Source organism: Hyposmocoma kahamanoa, unplaced genomic scaffold (genome assembly GCF_003589595.1).
Source record: "Hyposmocoma kahamanoa isolate Upper Pololo Valley unplaced genomic scaffold, ASM358959v1 92, whole genome shotgun sequence".
In the NCBI taxonomy this organism is placed as follows: Eukaryota; Metazoa; Arthropoda; class Insecta; order Lepidoptera; family Cosmopterigidae; genus Hyposmocoma; species Hyposmocoma kahamanoa.
The window spans coordinates 4,629,472-4,653,349 of NW_020654748.1; the positions used below are offsets into that span (position 1 = coordinate 4,629,472).

Genomic DNA, 23,878 nt, shown 5'->3' on the forward strand with positions numbered 1-23,878 from the left:
ATTGTATTTCATTAGATTTTAGAATTATCTACAAGTATATAATTTTGAATTGTTACAGAAAAGTTGCAGTGCCTCTACCACGAGTTTACTGCGACAGTTGTCGCTAGCGACCGTGTATATTACTTCACAATTTTGTATTGTAAATTACAAAAATAGATACAAGAAGAAACAACATTTTATATACAAAGATTTTACGCGGTCGCTAGCGATAAGTGTCATTGTAATCTCATGGTAGAGTCATAGATTGATATAAAACACTCACCTACTTAAGTAAAACTACTACTCCTAAACTACTGTTTTGAATCTTATTTGGTCCTTTTTGTTAAATAAATATTACACAACATCACATACGTTGCTGTGATCCCAAAGTAAGTTGCTGAAGTACTTGTGTTATGGAAATCGGAAACCACGACGATATGCGAAAGTTTAGGGATCGAACCCAGGACCTCAGAGATGGCGACACCATAAAAACTGGTGTGCAAGCAACTCGACTACGGAGGCCGTCAAGTATAGTCTATAGATAGCATATCTCTTTCCTAAACCATTTTGTAAATTAAATTACACGAATCTGTATTCTTTGCATATCCAAAGGCGTCTTCATTGAATTTTAATTAAACGTTATATTTATTCGTTACAAAATGTGTAACAAACATTCCCATTGCCCATTGAAATAAGCATTCAATGGGCATTTGTAATGTTGAAAATTTAATCAGTTGATTGATTGACTGATCTTCGAAATATCCATTAAATTACAACCTTTTCTATGAGTGTTTACTCATAGAAAAGGTTGCATCTTATTAGACGAAAATATTTTAGACGAAAAGAACTTTTCCGACTACAGATAACAAGACACACCTTTAACTTCACAAATTTATATTCAAATCATGTCTGATTATCTTAGAACAATGTTTTCATATACAATATCACATCTTTATTTATTGTCTTGCAGACGTCTTGCCGAGGTTTCCAGGTTGACCCGAGGTGTTGTCGTCTTGATATGTGACATTCATTATGCTAAGCTGGTTATGGATGAGGCCAAGCGACTCAACATGCTTGAAGGACATTTCTTTTGGCTTTGGGTTGATGCCTCCAGAGACATTGACGTCTTCCACAACATTGGCAACAAAACTCGATTTATCGAAGACGATGATTTGGAATCTGAAAGCTTAACGGATAAAGATGAAGCGAGATATAAACGTTCCGATCTCAATGAACGAGACGACGGTGACAATAATTTGTTAAAAGATAAAAACGACAGCGAGAAACTACACAAACCTCATAAAAGCTCTAAAATGAACGTTAACGGTGGAAGTTATGTAAAAAATTGGTCAATAAATTCGTTTTTTCGTCATTCTAATAATAATAAGACGGAAGCGCACAGTAATAACAACAAATTATTATATGTAAATTTTAGTCAATCTTACGACAATAGTCGTGATATTAGCACAGAAGCAGTAAGGAATTATAATGTAAATAATAAAGGCGTTGAAACTTCTAAAATCGAAAACAATTCAATTGAGAAGGAAAAACTGTCCTTCCCAGATAGAAATTATAGTAGGCGTACTAGTTATTTAGGGATGGAAAATGAATCTTTTAATAAATATGTAAATAGCATAAATGTAGATGGTGTGAATAATGCTGAGAAAAATTTATTGTTGGAAGAAGTTATAAATAGTAGCAATGTAAAAGATAGCATATTGTTCTCAAGTGATACTAGTGATTTCTTAATGAATCCCACGGTGCATACATCTACAATGCATAATGTTAGAGATACTATCGAGAAAAGAAAAGATCGCACGATGAAGGAGCCAATTATGGAAAGAAACAGCGATGGATTGAGAAATAATGTTACTGTGCTCTTCAATAGCCTTCCTGTCGGATTATTGGCTTTGCATCCACAGCCGATGATAATAGGTGAGTAATCGCGGGTATTAATCGAAATACCTAGTAAAAAGAGATCGTACCTTAATCATCCACGTTTTATAGTCGAATGTTATCTTTCATATAAGATGGCTCATGCAATGGAGTAATTACGAAACAATGGACTTTCTCGTCCTTGATAATGATTATTACAGACATTGACTTACAAATTACAGAGCTCTAAAAACGATAATCGCGTCTGTGCAACTTTGGAGGGAATATTAATGGAATATAGACTTTAAAATAGCAAAATGTGGATGAGTTCAAATGTTTTTAGATCGCACATTCGTTCGAGCGGCGGTGCGCATAGCGGTGGGAGCGCTGAGGCGAGTTTTGCGCGCGTGTGATGCATGGTCAGCGCAAGCTCAGTTTTTCAGCGATGCCGCCGCGTCCTGCTGGGATGAACCTAGTGATGCTGCTGCAGATTTTTCCATGGAATTTGTAAGGTATGTTTCTATTCAACTTTCATAATCCTTGTTTGTTCGGTGTTGTAAAAAATACTGCTTAATAAATAAGCACTCTAAAGGAATATACTACATTCATCTGTGACAGAATAATGTTTCATTACCATGCGCGTATAAAAATAAAAATAAGTACCCACTTTTTAATGGGTACCCTATTAAAGTATACGCAAGAATTAAAACTAATCGTACCAAAACTTATCGTACCAAAATTTATGTAATTTTCTTCCTTGAAAAATAGATGAATCACTAATGACGTAGCAAAAATGTTCAACAATATCGAACGGTAACTTTTTATCATAATCTCCAAGAGAGCTTTAATGGCCCTGGGATAAGTAGGGACTTGAAAAAAACCTAGTATTACGAAACTCCTTGACTGATTTCGTCCTTCATCGTGATGGATCTGCCTTCATTTCAACTTCTTATTAAAATAACAACAAAGCGGGCGAGTTCGGTCTTTGTAACAATAGGCTCACATGATTGGATTGCTCCAACAATCTACTATAAGACCTCAGGGTGTACTTTCCCTGTTCTTGTAGCCGCATTTTTTGATTATTTCTTCGGACTTATCTGCTCTTGGCTAAATTAAAGTTACACTACGTTAACTGTGATACAGTATGCCACGGAGATCAAAACGTAACCTAGCAATGGAAATAGGATAATTTGCGAAAGCATTTCCTGCAATATATTCTGATGAATAATTTATCATTCGGCTGGCCTATTTCCCCTTTGAACCTGATGAACACGCCATGTGTACAAGTGGAATTTTCTTTTGTTTTACAAATACATCAAAACATTTAACTGTGTACATTAATTAGAGGATTTCCAAAAGGGGAACGCTTGCCATCAGCCCCAATTCCACAAAGTTTACTTTTGAGAAACTCATATCGACATCACACGAATAATGTTCTTAGCAGTATTAATGGTAACATTAATTTCTACATAAGCTGCTCTGTACAAGCTTCGTTTTCAATTAATATGTTAAATTTGACTGGGATAATTTTATATCACAAAATACTTCACGAATCCGGTATTATAATATTGTCTTACAATTTAGGAAAATAACGTCGCAAGTCAGTGTATGGACACAACCATAAAAAAAAATTAAAACTTACCAAACTATATGAAAAAGAATCACCTGTCATGGATTAACTATATCAGTATATAGTAGAGTTCAGGCTTCAGACCCATTTATTCTGATAACAAAGTTAGAGTAGTGTGAGCGCTCTACGTGCTATAATTTGTAGCGTTGTAGCGTAGAGTACAATCTGCAATACACTAAAAAACATTGACTTTAATCAAGTTAGCATGTAAAGATTCTCGATGGAATTGATCATGTCACGATCCAATTCATTACTTAAAATTTTCACGCAATCATTGTTTTATAGGCTCACAACATATTGTTTGTTTCTAACACATTGTTTTTTCAGTGCCCATGTACAAGTAATCCACATAATTATGCGAAGTGAATAAGTTTGCAAACTCGATGGACCGTGGTTTGTTCGTTGCCTATTTACTTTCCCGTGCGGTTGGACATTCATAAGTGTTGTCATTGGTTACAGAGTACACTCAGAAAATGTGTATTCATTAAGAGAATATTATTGTTTTTGTTTTTATTTGAAAAAAGGGCTGTATGTTGTACTATTTCCTACCATACCATCTGTTATTATGTGAATAATAAATGTGCAATAAGGGTTGTGTTCTAATTCATTCATTTTTTAATGTTGTGTTCAGATATCAGTCAAATGTATTGTGTATAAAACAAAACTCCATTTTAAAACTACAAGCATTCAAAGCAAAGTCTATAATAGAATGGTAACAAGCGCAGAGCATCATCGTAAAAGCAAATTGACTGGCGAGTCCGAGAACGGCAAAGATTACTTTTATGTCTCTCTATCTAAAAGGCGAGCTTATATCGGAGCCCGCATTACGTCACATAAAACCTTATCTCTGAGACAGCCGTAGTTTCAACAAAGTAGCGTCGTGCAATATTCACGTGATATTTTTAATTTGATTTTCTGTACTATGAGGTACGGGTACGAAGTGGAATTCTCTGCCTGCAAACTTGTTCCCTGAACCATAATAAGGTGAGAGTGAATAGATATTATACTTCGATGGGTACTAAGTATAAGGGCCAAACTAATCATTTGATCATTTTCATTTCTTTGTTGGAAATTCTTCATTTTGTAATGAAAAAGTTTCATTATAAGATGAAGCACTCCCATTATCAGCAGACCCGTCGACATATAGGTGTGCATGCTCCGACGTCGAACTCATCGTTACTTTCCATCATGTGAGATGGAGGTCAAATGCGCGCTTATTATACCTTTACAGCAAAACAGAATCAGCTCATTATTTCGCAGGAATTTTAAGCTGAGTGTCATTTTTCAAGACCTTTAATTTTAAGCAACACTGTCTGCTTGAGTGGGTTCACCAATAATTATTTGACAGCTGCTGCAGCAAATCTTAGGTATTCAACGGGGAAATGTTGCCAGAAATTTGGGTACGAGGCTGCAAGGCCTGGCACTCGATGATGTATATATAGTCTACCTTTAATTTGAAAGAATTGAAAGGCCTTCTTTTCATATCGATGGCATATAATATAATGTTCGCTATCGTAGTGAAAGGATTTGCGAATCGGAGTAAAGTACTCGCCGATTGTTGTCTATTGTACGCCAGACGTACAGGAACGGGCTGGTGAGGAGTACATGTAACACGATTTCCAAATGCTTGCCAAAACAAGTATTTTTTACCTGTTTTTCAACTTATTAACAGTGTAGAGGTATTTGTCAAAGAATTGGTCCTAAAAAGTATGACAAGCACAAGTCCGGTCGTGTATGGAGTACTGTTATGGGATGGCTCTGCTAAATACAAACTGGCCACCTTGGACTCAATCGACAAACGTGGCAAGAGGCTTATAGGTGACTCGGAATAAGTAGAGGCGAAGCTGCACAACCTTGAACACCGCCGTAAAGTTATCTGCTTATCGGCATTCTACAGGATATATCACGGAGAGGATGCGATGGAATTGCATAATTTGATTCCGCCTTCCCCTTTCTATCATCGGGGAACTAGGCGTAGGCTGGGATTCCACCTCTTTGTTATGGATATTCCAAGGATACACACGAAGCGACTTGCTTCCACATTTATATAACGGCTATGGAGTAGAATTCCCTGCCTGCAGACTTACTCCCTGAAAATTATAACTTGGACCTTTTCAAGGCGAGAGTGAATAGGAATTATTTAGGTGTGCATGCTACATCGTTGACCTCATCGTCACTTTCCACCAAGCGAGGTGTAGGTCAAATGCGCACTTATTTTTTATAAAAAAAAGTAGGTATTGCCACCATAGCTACGGTGGAAATTTGAAATACCGGATGACATTTCAAATTTCCACTGTCGATATAAAGGTAAAAATTTTATTAATGTATAGAATTTTAAAATGTCGTAAGGGACATTTTGTCGTACTGGAAAATGTTCCTAACGACATTTCTACCGTCGATATGTCTGGCACCAAGTAAAAATGTGAGCATTATTGCATTTCGGTTGTTTTGAGGGTGCTAGTGAACAGTAGTGCAACAGACACTTGAGACTTGTCAACTTCAAGTCTCAGGGTGACGATGCAGTGGCAGTTTCACTCTGATCACTATGACCATGTGGCACTGCTATTGATATTGTTAGGCGTGTCGTTATCATCATGCACACGACACCGTTGTCTCGTCATTGGATATCATAAAAAATACAAGATGTTATTTTTATCTTAACTAATTATTCTATTACATTTTTCATTTACTTTGTTGCGTTCATTGTGCTTTTCGGATAAATTTTAATAAAACGAGAAATTAAACTTATTTAACATTTATTTTGAAAACTCGATCTCAGTAACAATAACTTCTTTAATATTCAACATAACACGTATTTGTTAACTCGTGTTACTTTTATTGTAAACCTAGGTCATAAAAAATAATACTAAAAAAACCTGAATACATTTAGTATAAAGTAGTAGACTATGGACATAAGACTTGTCCCTGGAGAACACACACTGGAACGTCCTTTGAATGCCCGAATGACGCAAAGCTAATACTTCAGCTAGCATAGAAAGATAGTATCCGGTGTCCTTTCCTTCCTTTTCATCAGGACTTGGCACAATGCTAGTAAGTAGTCTTCACAAGAAACCATGTTATTTTAGTTCAAAATCATTGCAGTCGTTATCTATACATCAGTGTTACTGACAGAACTTTTCAAGAGGAGAACGAACTATGAATCAAATGAAGAGAAAATTTTAAGAGAGGCTAATAAGAGGAAAGATTTAAAATATGTGATCGATCGCAAATTTAATATTGTGACGCATTGCCCCTAGTATGTACGTGAAACTATTTAATAATACCTATAGAATTTAAAGTTACTACAGACATAAACATTTCCAAAAAAAGACAGTGTTTTATTATTGGAAAAATGCTGATGCCCTAAAAAAAAAACTTTAAATTAATTGAATATATTATAAATTATTATTGTTGAACGTTATGAGTTCTGGCTATGTTATTCTACAAATTATTTAATTGGAGATTTTATTACCGTTATAATTTATTATAAATTTTAGGTTTGATTATTTTGTATGTAATTTTTATGACTTAATTTTTAATTTATGACAATGACATTCAAACACAACTCTGAATTGTTAATGAATAAACAAATACAATAAATACAAATACTCGATACCCGTTGTTAAGCTAATTACAAGTAATGTGATATGTTGTGTAAGGCAGCAATGAACGACGAATAGATGAGATTATGCCTTCAAAAGTGCCAGAAAACTGAACTTATTTTTTTTATAACATCAAGTGACGGGACGAACAAGTCGTGCACCTAATGGATACATGCCTGTCCGTAACAGCTACAATGCCACTCAGATATCTGAGGTGCACCATCACTGCGCCCGTCACCCCTAGACACAAGTTGACAAGTCCCGTATGCCTGTAATTTCACCAGGAATTGTCATGTTGAGTGAGTTGTCGCTTTTTTCGGAGACATGCAAAAGTCACATTGCCAGGAGTCAGCGATTCGCGGTCAATGAACTCGTTAGTAAGCGCTAACCCAGTATTGCGTAACAAATTTATCTTGTATGGTAATCATGTTCTAGCCTATGCTGTCACAAACATACCCAATTCTTGGGCATGTTACATTTATTTTGATAAACACTATAAAACACAAAGCAAGGAAGTAATTCAGCTAGACATAACTCAAAATATAGATTCTCATCCCATTCTCATAAATTTACTAGTACATTGTGCAATCCTGTTCGAAATTCTGAAATCGTATTACTCAGCATCGCTATCCATCCATATGCATGTTTTATTACCGGTCTACGATATGGTTTTACATCACACATCAATAGATGCGAGTTAGAACTTTGAAGAGTTTTTATACATGCTGCCACCTTTGGGATGTCTCTGCTACATACCACCTGGCCACCTTGGATTAACTTGACAAACGTGCCTAGAGGCTTGTAGATGACTCGGAATTAGTAGAAGCGAAGCTGCACAACCTTGAACACCGCCGTAAAGTTATCTGCTTATCGGCATTCTACAGGATATATCACGGAGAGGATGCGATGGAATTGCATAATTTGATTCCGCCTTCCCCTTTCTATCATCGGGGAACTAGGCGTAGGCTGGGATTCCACTTCTTTGTTATGGATATTCCAAGGATTCCAGACTGCAGTTAAGATAAACTGCCAACACAGTATTATAAGCACCACTTTCTCTTGCTTTAAAATGGAAAATTTATAAATTTTCCTTCTCTGCTGAGGCACTTGGTGTTTTAATTTAACGTTAAGATTTTTATTATTGAAATCTTTCTGGATTGAATATGAAAATATTTCTTCTTCAAAACGATATTTAAATGATAGAGATGATTACGAGGTGAACAGGTGACATGATGGATGAACATGTTTACTTATATCGTCCTTTTAATTTGAAAGACAAAATAAAGTAATTGTACATACAATTCAATATGTTCTAACATATGTATTTTTATTGTCTCAATAGCGACACACGCTTGGTCATAATAACAAATAGGGACATACACATGCTTATACATAACCTTTAGTAGCTGTAGAGCTCTCTGTGAAAGAGTTCGTCCAGGGAAGTACTGCCACCTCACCAATTTCTACTGCCAAGCAGTAATATGCACATAACTGCGTTCAGGTTTTGAAGGGTAAGGGTGATGGTGAAATTACATGCAAATGGGACTTGTCAACTTATGTTTCAAGGTGTCGGGCACCGTCGCACCCCTCAGATCGTTGCGATTTAAATGCACTGCAACTGCTATGGATAAGCACGTCGCTTACCATTAGGCGCACGACTTATTCGTCCCACCACTTGCACACATAAAGAAGCTTTAAAAAAGCTTTCTTCTAACTGCGCTCGTGGCATTACTGTTATTATTGGTATTATGGATAGTTGAACAAAAATTGATGCTACGTTATTTTAGATTACAGAGACATCAAAGACCACAATTTGTGAAATTTAAACAATACAATCAAATATAGCCAAAGGCTGCTTCGTCTGTCGCAGACAGCAATATTAATTATCATAATGTACTACTTATATTTGGAGAGACGAATGAATTGAAATTCAAAATTATCGACGTAACGTAACTTTTGGTTACAGAAATTTTTGATACAGTGACTCTCATTCACGAAAGTTGTTTTCAACATCAAACAAGTTAGAAAGCAACGGACATACACACATCAAAAAAAGTTTGCGATCAATAGCATAAGCTCCTATAATTCTTTAAATTTAACTTTATCAAGAAAAAATCTATGTTGCATGCTTTCTTTAAATAGGAACATCCTGTTTGAAATTAAAATATAAAACTATTTTTTATTATTTATTTTAAAAAATTGAGCCATTAATCATAATGTAATAGTGATAGAAATTTCATAGAAAGAAAAAGACTGTTTAATTAAACTTAAACAACAATTTATTATTAAAAGGTGTGAATTCAATATAAAATAACTCCTCCCCTGGCTCGAATACATGCGAAGATCCTCCTGGGCATGCTGAGGATCAAGTTATCCAGCATTTCCTGGGGTAACCTATCCCATTCTTCAATAGCGACTTCACTGAGCTCTGGAACTGTCTGGGGACGTGGCTCACGGTTCCATACTGCTCGTTTAAGAGCATCCCACGCGTGCTCTATTGGGTTTAAGTCGGGCGAGCCGGCAGGCCAGTCTAATCGTGTGATATCGTATTCTTGAAGAGCAGCATTGACTCGTTGAGCTCGATGTGCGGGCGCATTATCATCGACCAGTACAAATTGGTGCCCATGGTTTACTCGGAATGGTCTGACGATATCATCAATAGCAACTGCTTTGTACATGTCTGCTGTCATGAAGCCCCGATACGGGATCAAAGGCGTTCTAGCTCCAATCATAATGCCACCCCAAAAGGACACCGATTTTCCGCCTTGCTGAACTGTTCCAGTGGCAGTTCTTTCTCTTTCACGGACGCCTGGTCTTCTCCAGACACGGACACGTCGGTTATCTGGATGAGTGCTGATTCGGGATTCGTCAACGAAGAGACAGTTTTGCCAAATGTTTTCGTCCTCACCTTCTTCATTTTGCCGAAGTCTAGCCCACTGCAATCTTCGTTGTTGACGTTGCCGGGAATTGAGCGGAGCTCGCCAAGACCTCCGTGCTCGTAATCCAGCCTGGTGCAAGCAATTGCGAACGGTCTGCGTGCTAACTTCAAGCCCAGAGGCGGCCCTGACTTCTGCTTTTATTTTAGTGGCGTTGATTGTTGGATCACGGGCTGCCAGCAATCTAATATAGCGCTTTTGGGCAGCTGTCAAAACAGTTGGGCAACCGCTGCGGGGTCGGTCAGCTAAATTCCACATTCCGTGATACCTCTGCAACGTAGCCACGACACAGGATTGGGATATAGCAAGGCTGCGTGCTATTACTCTCGTGGTGTATCCTTCTTCCCTCAAAGTTACTATTCTAGCTCGTAAAACCTCTGATAATCCTCTTGGCATTTTTTCAATCACAACTTTCCGCGAAAAATATCTTGAATCGCTTATAATTGACTAAATCAGATTTCTGAATGAGCGTAAGCTAGGACTGAAAGCCTTTTTATATGAAAAAACAATTGAACGGGGTCATTGTTTTATGTTCTAATTTATTTTTAAATAAAGAATCTAAAAAGAAGAAAAAATCATAATATAATCTACAGTAACAAAAAAGATTTCAGTTTTTCGAAGTGATCGCAAACTTTTTTTGATGTGTGTACGAGTAGTCGGGATCGTAGATACTTTTCGACACCAGCAATTAACGTTACGCTAACTTCAAAATACTATATATACATATACACCGAATTTGTCTATAAAAACTTGCGATAAATTTTCGAACATACCAATATAATATTTTTTACAACAAGCTATTTTCTTAGTGTTGATTTTAATATAATGTAAATTATAAGTTGAATATTTTGACATATTGGCTTAGCTTGGCAATAATTTGGCATCACCAAATCGACAGAACGTGAGTTAGCGTATTGTTAATAGCTGTTATCGTTTTGGACAATGACTACCTTTTGCAAAGTTTGTGGATGAATAATGATTGAATGAGAGAATTAAAAAACTTCACAATTTTGTATGGCAAAATATACAGCGGTAGCAATCACAAGAAGAAAGAACATTTTATATAAAAACATTATGTTTGGTCACCAGCGATAACTGTCATTGTAATATATCATGACAGGGGCACAGTTTGGTTTTAGAACTCGAAAAACGCAAAAATTTTCGGATATTTAGAACATATGTACGACATCTGTCGCATAATTTTGACGACCTCGGTGTCCTAACGGCTTATATTGTGGGCGCTAGATGAGTTCCCGGGGTCGATTCCCGGACGGACCAAATTGGGAAATTAATTTTTCCAAATTGGTTCTGATCTGGGTGTTCTGGGAAGTGACCTGGACTGAAATACATTGCTTTGGTACTCGTCGTACAGCGAGTTCTCTAGTCTGGAGTTGAGCCCTTGGAGGTGTGTCAAATTTGCAGATTATTTCGTTTATGACATTTGAAATTAATAATGCAGATGATAAATGTATACAAATGTTTGTTTACAAGCAACCAGTTTCTAATAGCAGTAGAGCTTCTTGTGAAAGAGTTCGTCCAGGGAAGTACTGCCACCTTAACTATTTCTGCCGTCAAACAGTAATGTTAGTATTACTGCGTTCCGGTTTTGAAGGGTAAGGGTGTTCATGAAATTACGGGCACATGGGACATGTCAACTTATGTCTCAAGGTGACGGACGCAGTGGCAGTGCCTCTTCGATCTTTACGGTTTAAAGCTGTGAGTGGCACTGTAACTATTATGAACAGTAGTGCGATTCACGTAAGTTCAAGCTATTAAAATATCGGTGAAGTTTCGTAGTCGTTCGATCGGAGTTCTATCCAAAATGAGTATTCACGTATCACTTGAATGAACGTTGAAATGAGTAGAAACGAAACGTAACGACTATTGAACGACATGTTGGATTATGAAATTTGACATTTAGTCGACGAAAGTCTATTGAAAGAACTGTCAAAATTTTAGCGGAATACGCATTGACTTACAAATAAATGGACGACGGGTCTAATACAAAAACCACGAAAAAATGTCCCAAGTCAACCTATTCGAAATTTAAATTGTAATGTCATCACAGTATCGCGCTGTCAGTCGAACAAATGAAGACTAAAGCGGAGTTTGGCGCTCTGTATACGATTTTAGCGCCTTACAAGTGCGGACACTTTTTAGCGCGGACCCGACGTCCATATAATTGTAAGTCAATGGGAATACGTATGACTTGTCGTTTAGAGTCGATTCAAGTTCGATTCATATACCAGAATACGCTATAACGACATTTGGTACGAACGACTTTAAAATGAGACTCGTTGACGTTCACTGTCACACGTGAATACGAAAAAGCAGTTCAACGACTAAATCGCTACGATATCGTAACGGTTTGATTACGTGAATCACCCCCCAGGCGTGTCGTTTACCACCAAGTCCACGACTTGTTCGTCCCGTCTCTTGGTATTATTAAAAAAATTTACATACTCATTCTTCTCAAGTAAATCTGAATACGAAAGAGTGGTAGCGTTTATTCAATGTGACTAAGTCAAGTGTAATTTACATACCTATGAAATACAGCGCATCTCACGGCTAAGAGACATGAAGGAACATAACTTTAAATATTGGAGATTTGCTTGCTTCATCTGAGAATAAAACCGACCAGGCTTTTTACAAGCTTGTTTCTTATATGAATAAATTGTATAATTGAACTGTGTTCCTTTGATTTTAGACACTACGTTACTTTAAAAGAATTTATCATTATAATTGACCCTTACAATCGACCTAATAAAAAAACCTTTTCTTTTTACAATAATTAGAAAGTTCGATTCCCAGATAAGGTAAGCAACTCTGTAAAATTCCTGTAAAAAAATGCAGTATTACTTACTTTTAAAAATAAAATAATGTTTCCATAAGGCAAAATATTTTATCTACAATGTTTAAAGTACTTTCTCTCCATCTTACATAGCCGTCTAACACTATAATACCGTTTTAAAATATCAGTTGGATCAGCCAAAACGGCGGTCGTTTTGTAGGTGGACTTCTCTGCTACGTGACTTTCTTTTGTTTCAATAAATGTGCCTACAGCCCAAAAGGCGGTTATTTCGTAGACAATTTGAAGCGCAGATTTAGATTCGAGGCAATGCAACGGTACAGCTAGTGTACATAAAACCAGTTGTACCTACAATACTGTCACGGAAAAACGATTTAAGAATTTCGAGGAACTTTCCCTGAAGGGGTAAAGGGAATTTATCGTTGGCTATGTAATGTTTTCGTTTATTTATTGCCGTAGTATATGGACGTCGCGTCGCACAGCCGAGACGACGTTGATGAGGGTACTTGAACCGAATTTACTGGATATGTATTACGTGAGTTCCAGATAACTTTTACCTAGATGTGGCATTCGGCGTTCACGTTTTGGTTTCATTTCCAGTTTTACGTTTCGAAATGGGCTAAAACGCACACAAGTAAAGTTAAAGAAGACTTAAAAAGCCGGTGTGGTTTCTTGGTGTGTGACAGAACACATTTTATCAGAAACTCCGGAAAATTACGAGCCGTAAGCTTAGGGTGAGTACCCTACTGAACTAAAGACAACCAATAAATTAATCCTGATACTCGTAAATCGTACGTCTTATCTCTGACCGATAACTCTCCGAAGTTGCTACGGGATGAGAGAGTAGTATTTATCAGCAAGCCCCAGGATACCCTGTCTATCCGTATTTATTACTTAATTAATTCCACTTTTCTTAAAGAATGCTATATTTGGTTTATTATGACTGAACTGCCATAGCTGGTCAGGCGTTTTCCACTATCGGGCTGCTGTTATATCATATAGGGCATTGGATTTGTGTAAAGTTTGTTTGTTAAACTTCAGTGTGTAGGGTAGGTGTATCTTTCAAAATTATTTAAAATTGTTTAGCTATTTTATTGTCTATGCTATAAATAGAAATAAATACTTTGCAAATTCAAAAATGTTGGAATTGTAAAAAACACGATTTTAAAAATTAAAGTACTGAATTAATCCTATTGAGAATAAGTGATTATTTTTATTTATTTATTAATTAATTTAAAGAAAGATTAACAGCTTAAAACGAGATTTAAAATACTTTGATAATATACAGGTAAGTCGAAGAAGACAATAAAAGCTTAAATATTAGAAAGTAAAACTAGGATTTTTAACCGACTTCAAAAAAGGAGGAGGTTCTCAATTCGTCTGTATGTTTTTTTTATGTATGTTACGCGATAACTCCGGTACTTGTGAACCGATTTTCATGATTCTTTTTTTGTTGGAAAGGGAGTACTTCCATAGTGGTCCCATTTCATTTTGAAGAAAATCGTCCACCTCGAAGGGTGGCTGTTCACGCATGAAGATTCATTTTTATAAATAGCGCCTAACTTTAATTTAGAAGCAATTACTTTAATGGTTGATTTTGCTATTTCTTCAATTCAAGGAGTTTTTCTCTTAATATACTTTGAGTAGTGAGAGCCGATTTTTATCATCTCCAGTATCAAGTCCGTATAGTGGCGAACTAGGGGATATTTCAATAAAACTTGGCAAATAGACGTAATTCCACATACTTTTGAGGTCGGTTTTTTTAGTACTCTATACTGATCATTATTAAATCATATGAATAAGATTGGGTCGGTTCAGCTGACAGAACTGGCTGGCTATTTTTTGGATAAAATTTTGTACAGACGAAGGGCACTGGAACCCCACGGGCCAAGGGTTTCGACTCCAAAGGCTGTAAATAGCTAGTCAAAGCCGAGATCCTTCTATTAATTACTTTTTCTTCTTTCCGCCAGCTCAGCTACGGAGCCAGCCGTCTTGCTGGTGTGCTGGAGATGGGATTGGGCACATGTGGCATCCCACAGCTTAAAACTAAATTAAATAATTTTAATAACAACTGAGAACCAATTAAAGATCCTCACAAGTAAAAATATAATGAGGAATCTGGGTGCACAACTTACCTAACTTATTATAGGTGTAAAACATAAAATATCAGTAGTGAGTACCATAGACAATAAAATTTTGGTTAAAACTAAAAAGAGCCCCTTTGTGATATGGTTTATGAAATTATAGTCACGCAAAGTGACACTTTCCTTCTAAACCGAATCTAATACTAATCCAGTTATGTAAATATTCCATTAATAAAGGGTTGCAATTGTAGCGGTTTTCACTCAAACTTCAAATATGGATCAATTCCCAAGATTTAAGAACCTGAATGTCTAGTTAATAGTAGGCAAGTTAGTTATAAAATGAAATCATTCGTTCCAGTCTGATTCTTTGCAATGTTCCGAAAATCTGGTGCAAAGAGTGTTACCGGTTCTCCAATCCAAATTATTTTCTTTAATGGTCAGATTTTTTTATCACAAACTGGACTTCTGAACTTCGGACGCTCTAGAGTCCGAATGCTTTTCTTTCCATATTTAAAGCATACTATTTCGTGTGGTTGTTTACAATTCGTAAGAATATGGGAATTAGTGGAACATCTAAAACATAATTTTTTTCAAAATACTAGAGATACAAAAGCCCTAATGTATACACACATATACTCCATAGGTAAACTCTGTTGAGCGCTACAACAAAACCATCATGGCATCATGGCAGCTGTCTCCACGTTCATAGATGAGGGTCACAGTCACAGATTTTGGGATCTGAATATCCCAAAAAATCAATTTGCTCTCAATATTGCTGCTAGTAACATCACATCTGGAGAGAATTGGTAGCTTGTGGTTCCCATAATCTTGGTATCGACCAATCCAAAGATTTTTTTGCGCCTAGGGACGAACATGCGGAAAATACTGGTAAACTTAGAGAAAATTTCGTTCATGTACAAAGTTCTTCAATAAAGTCGCATGATAGAAATTGAGTTGGGGTCCTTATAATCTTCGTCGTAATAAGTATGATTTTAATGTTGGTGATATTGTTCGACGAAAAACTTATTATCAGAGTGACAAGGGAAAACGATTATCTAAAAAACTACCTCCTAAGCATATGAAACGTTGCATTAAAGGTAAATTATCACTTCTAATATATGAATTTGTCCACATGCATGGGCCTGGGCTCTTGGCATATTAAAGATTGTAAATTGAGAAATAATACTTTTTAAATTGTACTAATGTAAATTGTAGAACGTATTTTCTCTTCCTTTTCTTCAACGTTTAAATTGAACCTAGTCCATTTTAGTATGCTAATCGGTTGACATATTTTGCATGGCTTCTATGAATTTGTATTTCAATTGAAAACGACAACGAAATGAATTATTTCAGTTTGTCGTTTGGCTTCCCTAGAAAAATTAAAAAAAAACTGAAAAACTATCAAAAAAAAAAACTCTTGCAGAAATTTCTCAGATATTTATATAGACATACACACATTCACACATACGAGTATACACATACACCTTCACATATGTAGACACACAAATGCGCATACTCTACTATAGTCCATTTGTTTATTATACTGTAAGTCGCTTCATTTAAAAAATACAGTAATTAAAAATTAATGTCTAAATCTATTAATACAACGGAATTTAGTTATAATATGTTATCAATATATATTTCAATTTGTTACATTGTTCTTTGATAAACAATTTTTTAGGTCGCTTCGTTCTGGCATCGAAGTAGTTTTAATATAACGTAAAAAAATAAATTTTAATCTAACAAACTTTGTAATTGGCTATGTAAACACATTATTCAGAATTGTAAACCAAATTTAAAAGCTGTAGAGTTTGCAAATAAATAAATTTAATATTTAGCGGTGTGTTAACTCATTTTATTCAAATTGTACTTTAGAATTGAGGTTAGATATTTACATACGTAATACGTTTATTTGAATAAAGAAGTGTAATAAAAATTTTAAGTAGTCGAATACGACTCTATGGATTCAACGTTTACGGGTCGACGATAAGCGCGCGAAAATTACTTTTGATCGTTTTGCGCTGCGACGTACGGGTAGCGGGCGACGAATGATAGGTGCGGGTAGCCGGGAGTATGGTGGAGCCAAAGTCAAAACTTTTTTAGCATGAGGATGATTATTTTTATAGTTTTCCAATATAATATAATTATCGACGATTGACGTGCGAATATTGCAAAGCTTTTCGTCACTTAATTTTGCGCAACCTATTTCTTCAAAATAGTTAATGTCATCAGCACAAATCTATAAAGTGCTCTTACAACTGATCAAGATAAGTCCAAACACGATAGGTTCACTTTGTTTATACCGCCGAGAAGTTCTTGTAGACGAATCCCTATGGACTTTGCTCCATAGTCAGCTGCCAGTCAAAATAAATTTACAAAGTGCTCTCTCAACTGATCAAAAGGAGCCCAAAACGACATGTTTACTTTGAGTTTCGCTGAGACACTTGACCTCGAACTGCAATAATATGATCAAGATCAGAATATTAAATGTCATCGAATTTACCACTACGTACAAAATATGAAAGGATAACGGGAATAGCTAAACCTAATTTTCAAGATTTATATTTTTTTATAACATCAAGTGACGGGCCTATCAAGTCGTACGCCTGATAGTAAGCTACACTCCTGTCCATAACAGTTACAGTGCCACTCAGAGCTTTAAATTGCAAAGATCTGAGAGACACTACCACTGCACCCATCACCATGACACATAAGTTGACAAGTCCCATGTGCCTGTAATTTCACCAGCACCCTTACCCTTCAAAATCGGAACACAGTCTTCTTCTTCTTCCTGTCCTTATCCCACGCCAGGTGTGGTCGGCACAACATGTATTTGTCTTCCACTCTCCCCTATCAGCCGTCATTTTTATTACACACCTTTCTTATCCATGTCCGCTAACTCCCTATGCTGATATTACTGCTTGGCGGCAGAAATAGGTACCTAATGAAGGAGTACTTCCCTGGACGAACTCTTTCACTTTCTACTGCTACTAAAAGCTAGCTACGTTTGTCATTAATCAGAGAGAAAGGTTACTTTATATACTTCGACTTTCTCAAGTACTTTTTACTTAAAAGGTCTTATAATATTCGATAAGCAGACCGTGAAAATGAGATAACTAGAAGAATGTTTGATTTCAACACGCACCCTCGTCACATTTGGTCACCCTATCCCACCCTGAAAACGATATAAATCTCTATTTGTCAAGCCCATTTCATACTTATTTTTGTCATCTCATTCATCTGTGTCAATAGAAAATATTCACATTTTCATGGTGAAATATTTTTGTTACGTACACAAACTTTACTTATTTTACTCTTGTACATAGGATGCACTATAAGTTTCCGGAACTGGTCACTTACATAAACAATATTTAAAAAGTAGTTACAACATTTGAAAATAGAACTCTTTGGCTGTAGAACACAGTTTGTTTCATCTGACTTTTACTTGTTTTTACATTGTGGCGTCATTTTCGAAATTGGTTGTCTACATCACCATGGATTTAACTCGTGAAAATTTTCGTATGATTTTCTACGACTTTATGTGTAATTTAACAGCTCAGCGGAGCTTCGCTCGGCTTCATACTACTTTTGGCGATGAAGCACCACGCAAGACTACTATTTATAGCTGGTTTGCAGAATTTAAACGCGGTCGTGTAAATCTCACTGACGAATTTCGTGACGGTCACTCATCGACACGATCAACAAAAACATCGATGCTGTGCGCTGTATGATCGAAACAGACAGGCTTGTGACATACCATGAGATTCGGGCATCTATAGGTCTAGGCATGAGTCAAATAAAATCAATACTACACAAACATTTGGGTGTGAAAAAGCTGTGCTCTCGGTGGTTCCCACACAATTTGACTGAGGCTCAAAAAACGGATCGCGTCACTTGGTGCAATGCCATGCTTACCAGATTCAACGAAGGGGCGTCAAATTTGGTGTGGGACATAATAACAGGTGACGAAACATGGATTTATAGTTACGATCCCAAAACAAAGCAGCAATCGAGCTTATGGGTCTTTCGAGATGAGCCGGATAAGCGGATGATAGCTTCTTTTTTTAATAAAACTGGATACATGGCTACTGTTGCTTTGGAGAATCGTTTTTTAATGAAATGAAATAAAGTTTATTTGCACTGAATAGGGTTAGTATACAGGATGGTAGTTTGTTATATTATAGTCCTTCTATTCAGCCATTATACAATAGCATGCAAAAATTAGTCACTTAGATATTCACTTACAGTATAATAACATTTTTTAATTAAATATTTATATAATTCAGTTGTCATTCTATTATACGTCAGATTTTTAATTTCGTTGGGCAACCTATTATAAATTTTCATACACATATGATATGGACTTTTTAAATAAAGTGTAGTCTTGGGTATGTTTTCTACAACAAGTCTATTTGGGTGTCTTTTCGCGCGTGGATTAACCTCTATAGATTTCTTGAACAATTGTAAATGGCATTTGACAAATTTACAAACTTCATATATATACAAAGAAGGCAAAGTTAAAATGTTCAAATCCTTAAATAGTGGCTTACAAGATTCCCGTGGGCCAAAGCCGCACATTGCTCGAATACACTTTTTTTGAGTTATGAAAGCTCGTTCAACATATGTTCCATTGCCCCATATAACTAATCCGTAACGAAGTACCGACGCAATGTAACCATGATAGGCAAATAAACAAATTTTTATCGAAGTAATTCGTCTTAGTCTACGAAGGACGTATACAAATCTGTTTATTTTGCTGCAGACACTGTCGATGTGATTTGTAAAGCTCAGATTTTTATCTATTAAGATACCCAAAAATTTTACCATGTCTAACTTTTGTAGAGTCTTTCCATCATATTTTATATTTATATTGATTGGTGTACGTCCTTTAACAGCAAATTGAACATATTTAGTTTTTTCTAAATTTACATGTAGATTGTTCATATTTAACCAGTCAATTACGGATTTCAGTGTGTCATTAATTTCTGCTTCATAATGATTGATGTCGTTATTATCTGAATTTATAACTATTGCAATGTCATCTGCAAACATAATAATTTTGTGCTGAGTTATCAATGCCAGGTCATTAATATATAATAAGAATAATAATGTTCCGAGTATGCTTCCTTGAGGAACACCAAACATATTGCATTCATAATCCGAACAGCATGTGTTGACATTTTTATTTTGGTCTAGGTAGTTTAACTCCACCCGTTGCTGTCTGTTATATAGGTATGACCTAAACCAACTCAGTGTTATGCCCCTAATGCCATACTTTTCTAATTTTGTCAACAGTCTGTCATGTGCCACAAAATCGAAAGCTTGAGACATGTCTAGAAACAATACCGTGCTATGCTTTTTTGTGTCAAGAGCTTTAGTGACCATGTCGACAATATGGAAGACAGCCTCAGCTGTCGATTTTCCCTTTTGGAATCCAAATTGTTCTGGTCTTATAATGTTAAATTTTGTGCAATAGTCCATTATTCTAATGTACATGCATTTTTCAAAAACTTTGGCTAAAATCGGGATGAGAGTAATTGGGCGGTAGTTCGATAGCTCAGACTTTGCCCCTTTCTTATAGGTTGTCTTCACTATCGATAACTTTAATAGATCTGGAAACATGCCCCTTTCAAATGATAAATTTATTAAATACGTTAAGACTGGTGCCAATTCATTCCTGCATTGTTTTAAAATTTTTGTTGAAACCTCATCAAAGCCACAAGCATTAGTATTTTTTAAAGATTGTATTATTTTAATAATGTCATAGGTTACGAACGGTTGCATATAAAATGAATTTAATGTCATTTGTAGCTCTGTTAGATTGTCGTACATATGTTGGTCAAATATAATATTTTTATCCTTAGTCAAATTTATGAAATGTCGGTTAAAAGCTATAGCCATTTCTAATGTCTCTATCACTGACGTATTTTTTATTTTTAATTCACTTATATCTACAATGGGTGGTTTTCGTACGTTTTGGTCCTTTATAACTGCCCACGAAGCCTTACATACATTTTTGTTATGTTTTATATAATTTGTATTATGTTTCTTTTGGGCATTAATGATACATCTTTTTAAAATTTGAGAGTAATTTCTATATTTAATTTTATCAGTTTTGTTTTTGCTTTTATAATATTTAAAACGTAATTCTCTTTTAACTTTACAACACCCTCTTAGCGCTTTTGATATCCATTTAGGACCACTAGATTTTGAGTTAACTTTATAACGGCATTTGGGAAAACAAAGATTATACAACAAAACAAAAAGTTCATGGAAGTTTCTAAACGCTACATTAACATTTGGTTCAATGAAAACCTCATTAAACGTAAGTGCTTTAAGGTAGGTTTGAAATTTTTTACTATTCTCCGCAGTTAGGTCTCTTTTTGTAATGTACCAATAAGTTGTTTCTTTTGTTTTATTTTTTATGGAGAAAGTTAACATTTGCGCAGTATTGTGATCAGAGAGATAAAGGGGTAAGAGGCTTCCAATACCTTCACCTATGTTACTAATAATTAGGTCTAAGCATGATAGTTGTCTAGTCGGTTGTTGTATATGTTGTATTAAGTTGTAATTTGACATTAAGTCTTTAAAGTGGCAGCTATCAACAGTATTTTCTAAAATGTTTATGTTAAAATCTCCAGTGATTATAATTTTTTTTCATTTTATACAAGTTCATTATGTCGTGCAATACTGAATCTAATATGCCTAAGAATTGTGCACCAAATCTCTTATGCGAGTTATATATACACAAAATAATTAAATTGTACGCCGGCAATTCTATACCTGAGCACTCAAATACTTTTGGCACCAAATATCTCTGGTAGAAACTAAGTTTCCTAGACACAATACCACTTTTCAATAAAATACAAGTACCGCCTCTTTTGTTGTCTCTACAATAAATAGACACCAAATCATAATTAAATAACTTTACATTTGTTTCCTCACCTTTTTTGACAAATGTTTCACTCAGGCAAATAACATCGGGCTGCGAGTTTGAAATGTGTAATTCAGAAATAGTAATTTCAAGCAGGTCTCTTTTATCAAAAAAGCTGGCTATGTTTTGGTGGAGCAGAATGAATCGACTACTGTGAGATACGAAAAAATTCAGATTCATCCGTTTTTGAATGGTCGCTATGTATATTTGAGTTTGTTGTTTGATCATCCAAATTAGTTAGCAAAACGTCATTTATCACTAGGCTTAGATCATTGAAAATTTGGCGGAGGCCTCTATTATTTAAAGTACCCTTAAAAATAGTAAACATGTCACTGTCATAAGTAAGATTTTTGTTCGAGTCAATTATATAAGCATATTCGTGCGTCATGTTGTCAAGATAGAGTAAATTATTGAATGTGTCAATACGTGTGTTGAATAACAGACTCGCGTACAATCCATGTCTAAATGTTGGTAAACAAATGAATACATTTGTATGTTGAATTTTTAACAGTTCTGTCCTAAGGATATTAACTAGATTTCGATAGTCCATACTGACTTCAAAATCTCTTTCACCTATCATTATAACACAAGAGTCATATAATGTAAAATTTTTCACTTTTTTCTCTAAATTTACTAGGAGTTGTTCTAGCCCTACATTTGGTGTCAAGAAATGGCAGAGTTTTGCTTTATGAAATGTAGATATGGCTGTTGTTGCAATGTTATTTTGTTTGTTACTACTAATAATGCACAAATTATTTATACGATTTGTTTGACTTTGCTCTACATTTTGCAAACACCTTTCTCTTGCCCGTTGTAGCTTTTGTACCTTACAATTTGGAGTTAATGTTGTTGCCGCATTGTTTGTTGTATGAGGCATCTCTCCTTCTGTGTTGTCCAATTTATTTTTTATTTTGTTAGTTCCAGTTGGTGTCGTGTAAGTTTTTCCACTATTGAAACTTAGTTGTCTTCTGTTACAGCTTTTTCTTTTGAGCTTTGAAGTAGTTTGTGTTGGAGAGCTACATATCTGTGTAAGGGTCTTTAGTTTTACCTTGAATAGTGATTGGTACATGACCATTTGTTTTCCGGAAGTTATTGACAAACTCCGTAAAAATAACCGTAAACGCCGTATCATCATGGACCACGATAATGCCAGCTCTCACACGGCCAGACAGACAAATGTATTTTTGAAGGTGAACAACGTTGACCTTATGAGCCATCCCGCGTACAGTCCCGACCTGGCATCTTGTGACTTTTACTTATTTCCAAAAATTAAGAACCAGTTACGCGGTCAACGATTTTCATCACCTGACGAGTCTGTCGAAGAGTATGAAAAATATGTTTCAGAGATTGTCAAGGAAGAGTGGCCTAAATGTTTACAAAATTGGTTCATTCGTATGAAAAAGCGCATTAATGCTAACGGAGAATATTTTGAGAAACAATAAATTCGTTTCTGACCATTTATAGTATTTTTTCTTATTCATTCCGTAAACATATAATGCGCCCCACGTAGTACATATCGTCTTCTGTCATAAATTACTAAGGTAAAATCAAGTTTATAGTAATTCGTATTTGATCTGAAAAATTTAAAAAAAATCTAAACACAATTTTCTTTTTTATGATATCAACCGACAGAAGGAAGAAGTCGTGCGCCTGGTAGTATGCGACTTAGAGTTTTAAAAAGAAAATTTCTGAAAGGCACCGTCACGCCGTCACACGGCTTGTCAACTTTTGTCAACAAGTCCCATATGCCTGTAATTTCATGATGATGAAGATTGCACAAGATGGGCGCACGAGATCTTCGATATCGTGGACCGCAGATCGCTGAGACATCAGACATAATATTGTAGTGGATAACACAAATTGCGGGCGACCAATATCCAACTGTGGGCAGAGTCAGGCCGGGGATGCTGAATTTCATATTTTTTCCAATACTATTCTTATTGAAGATCAAAAAAATATTTCAAAAAATCCGACTAGATTATAACCAGCATCTGCGGCCACAACGTGGCTACAACGTATTTTAACAAAA

The 23,878-nt window shown here is 35.7% G+C and overlaps 1 protein-coding gene across 1 annotated transcript in view; it reads left to right on the forward strand.

Moving 5' to 3' along the window:
* LOC113236654 overlaps window positions 1-23,878 on the forward strand; it is a 133,559-nt gene that overhangs the window by 81,463 nt on the left and 28,218 nt on the right. Inside the window, exons 5-6 of the mRNA XM_026472816.1 lie at window positions 950-1,914; window positions 2,198-2,366. Of these exons, the coding sequence (XP_026328601.1) occupies window positions 950-1,914; window positions 2,198-2,366 (1,134 nt within the window). The remainder of the gene's footprint in view (window positions 1-949; window positions 1,915-2,197; window positions 2,367-23,878) is intronic.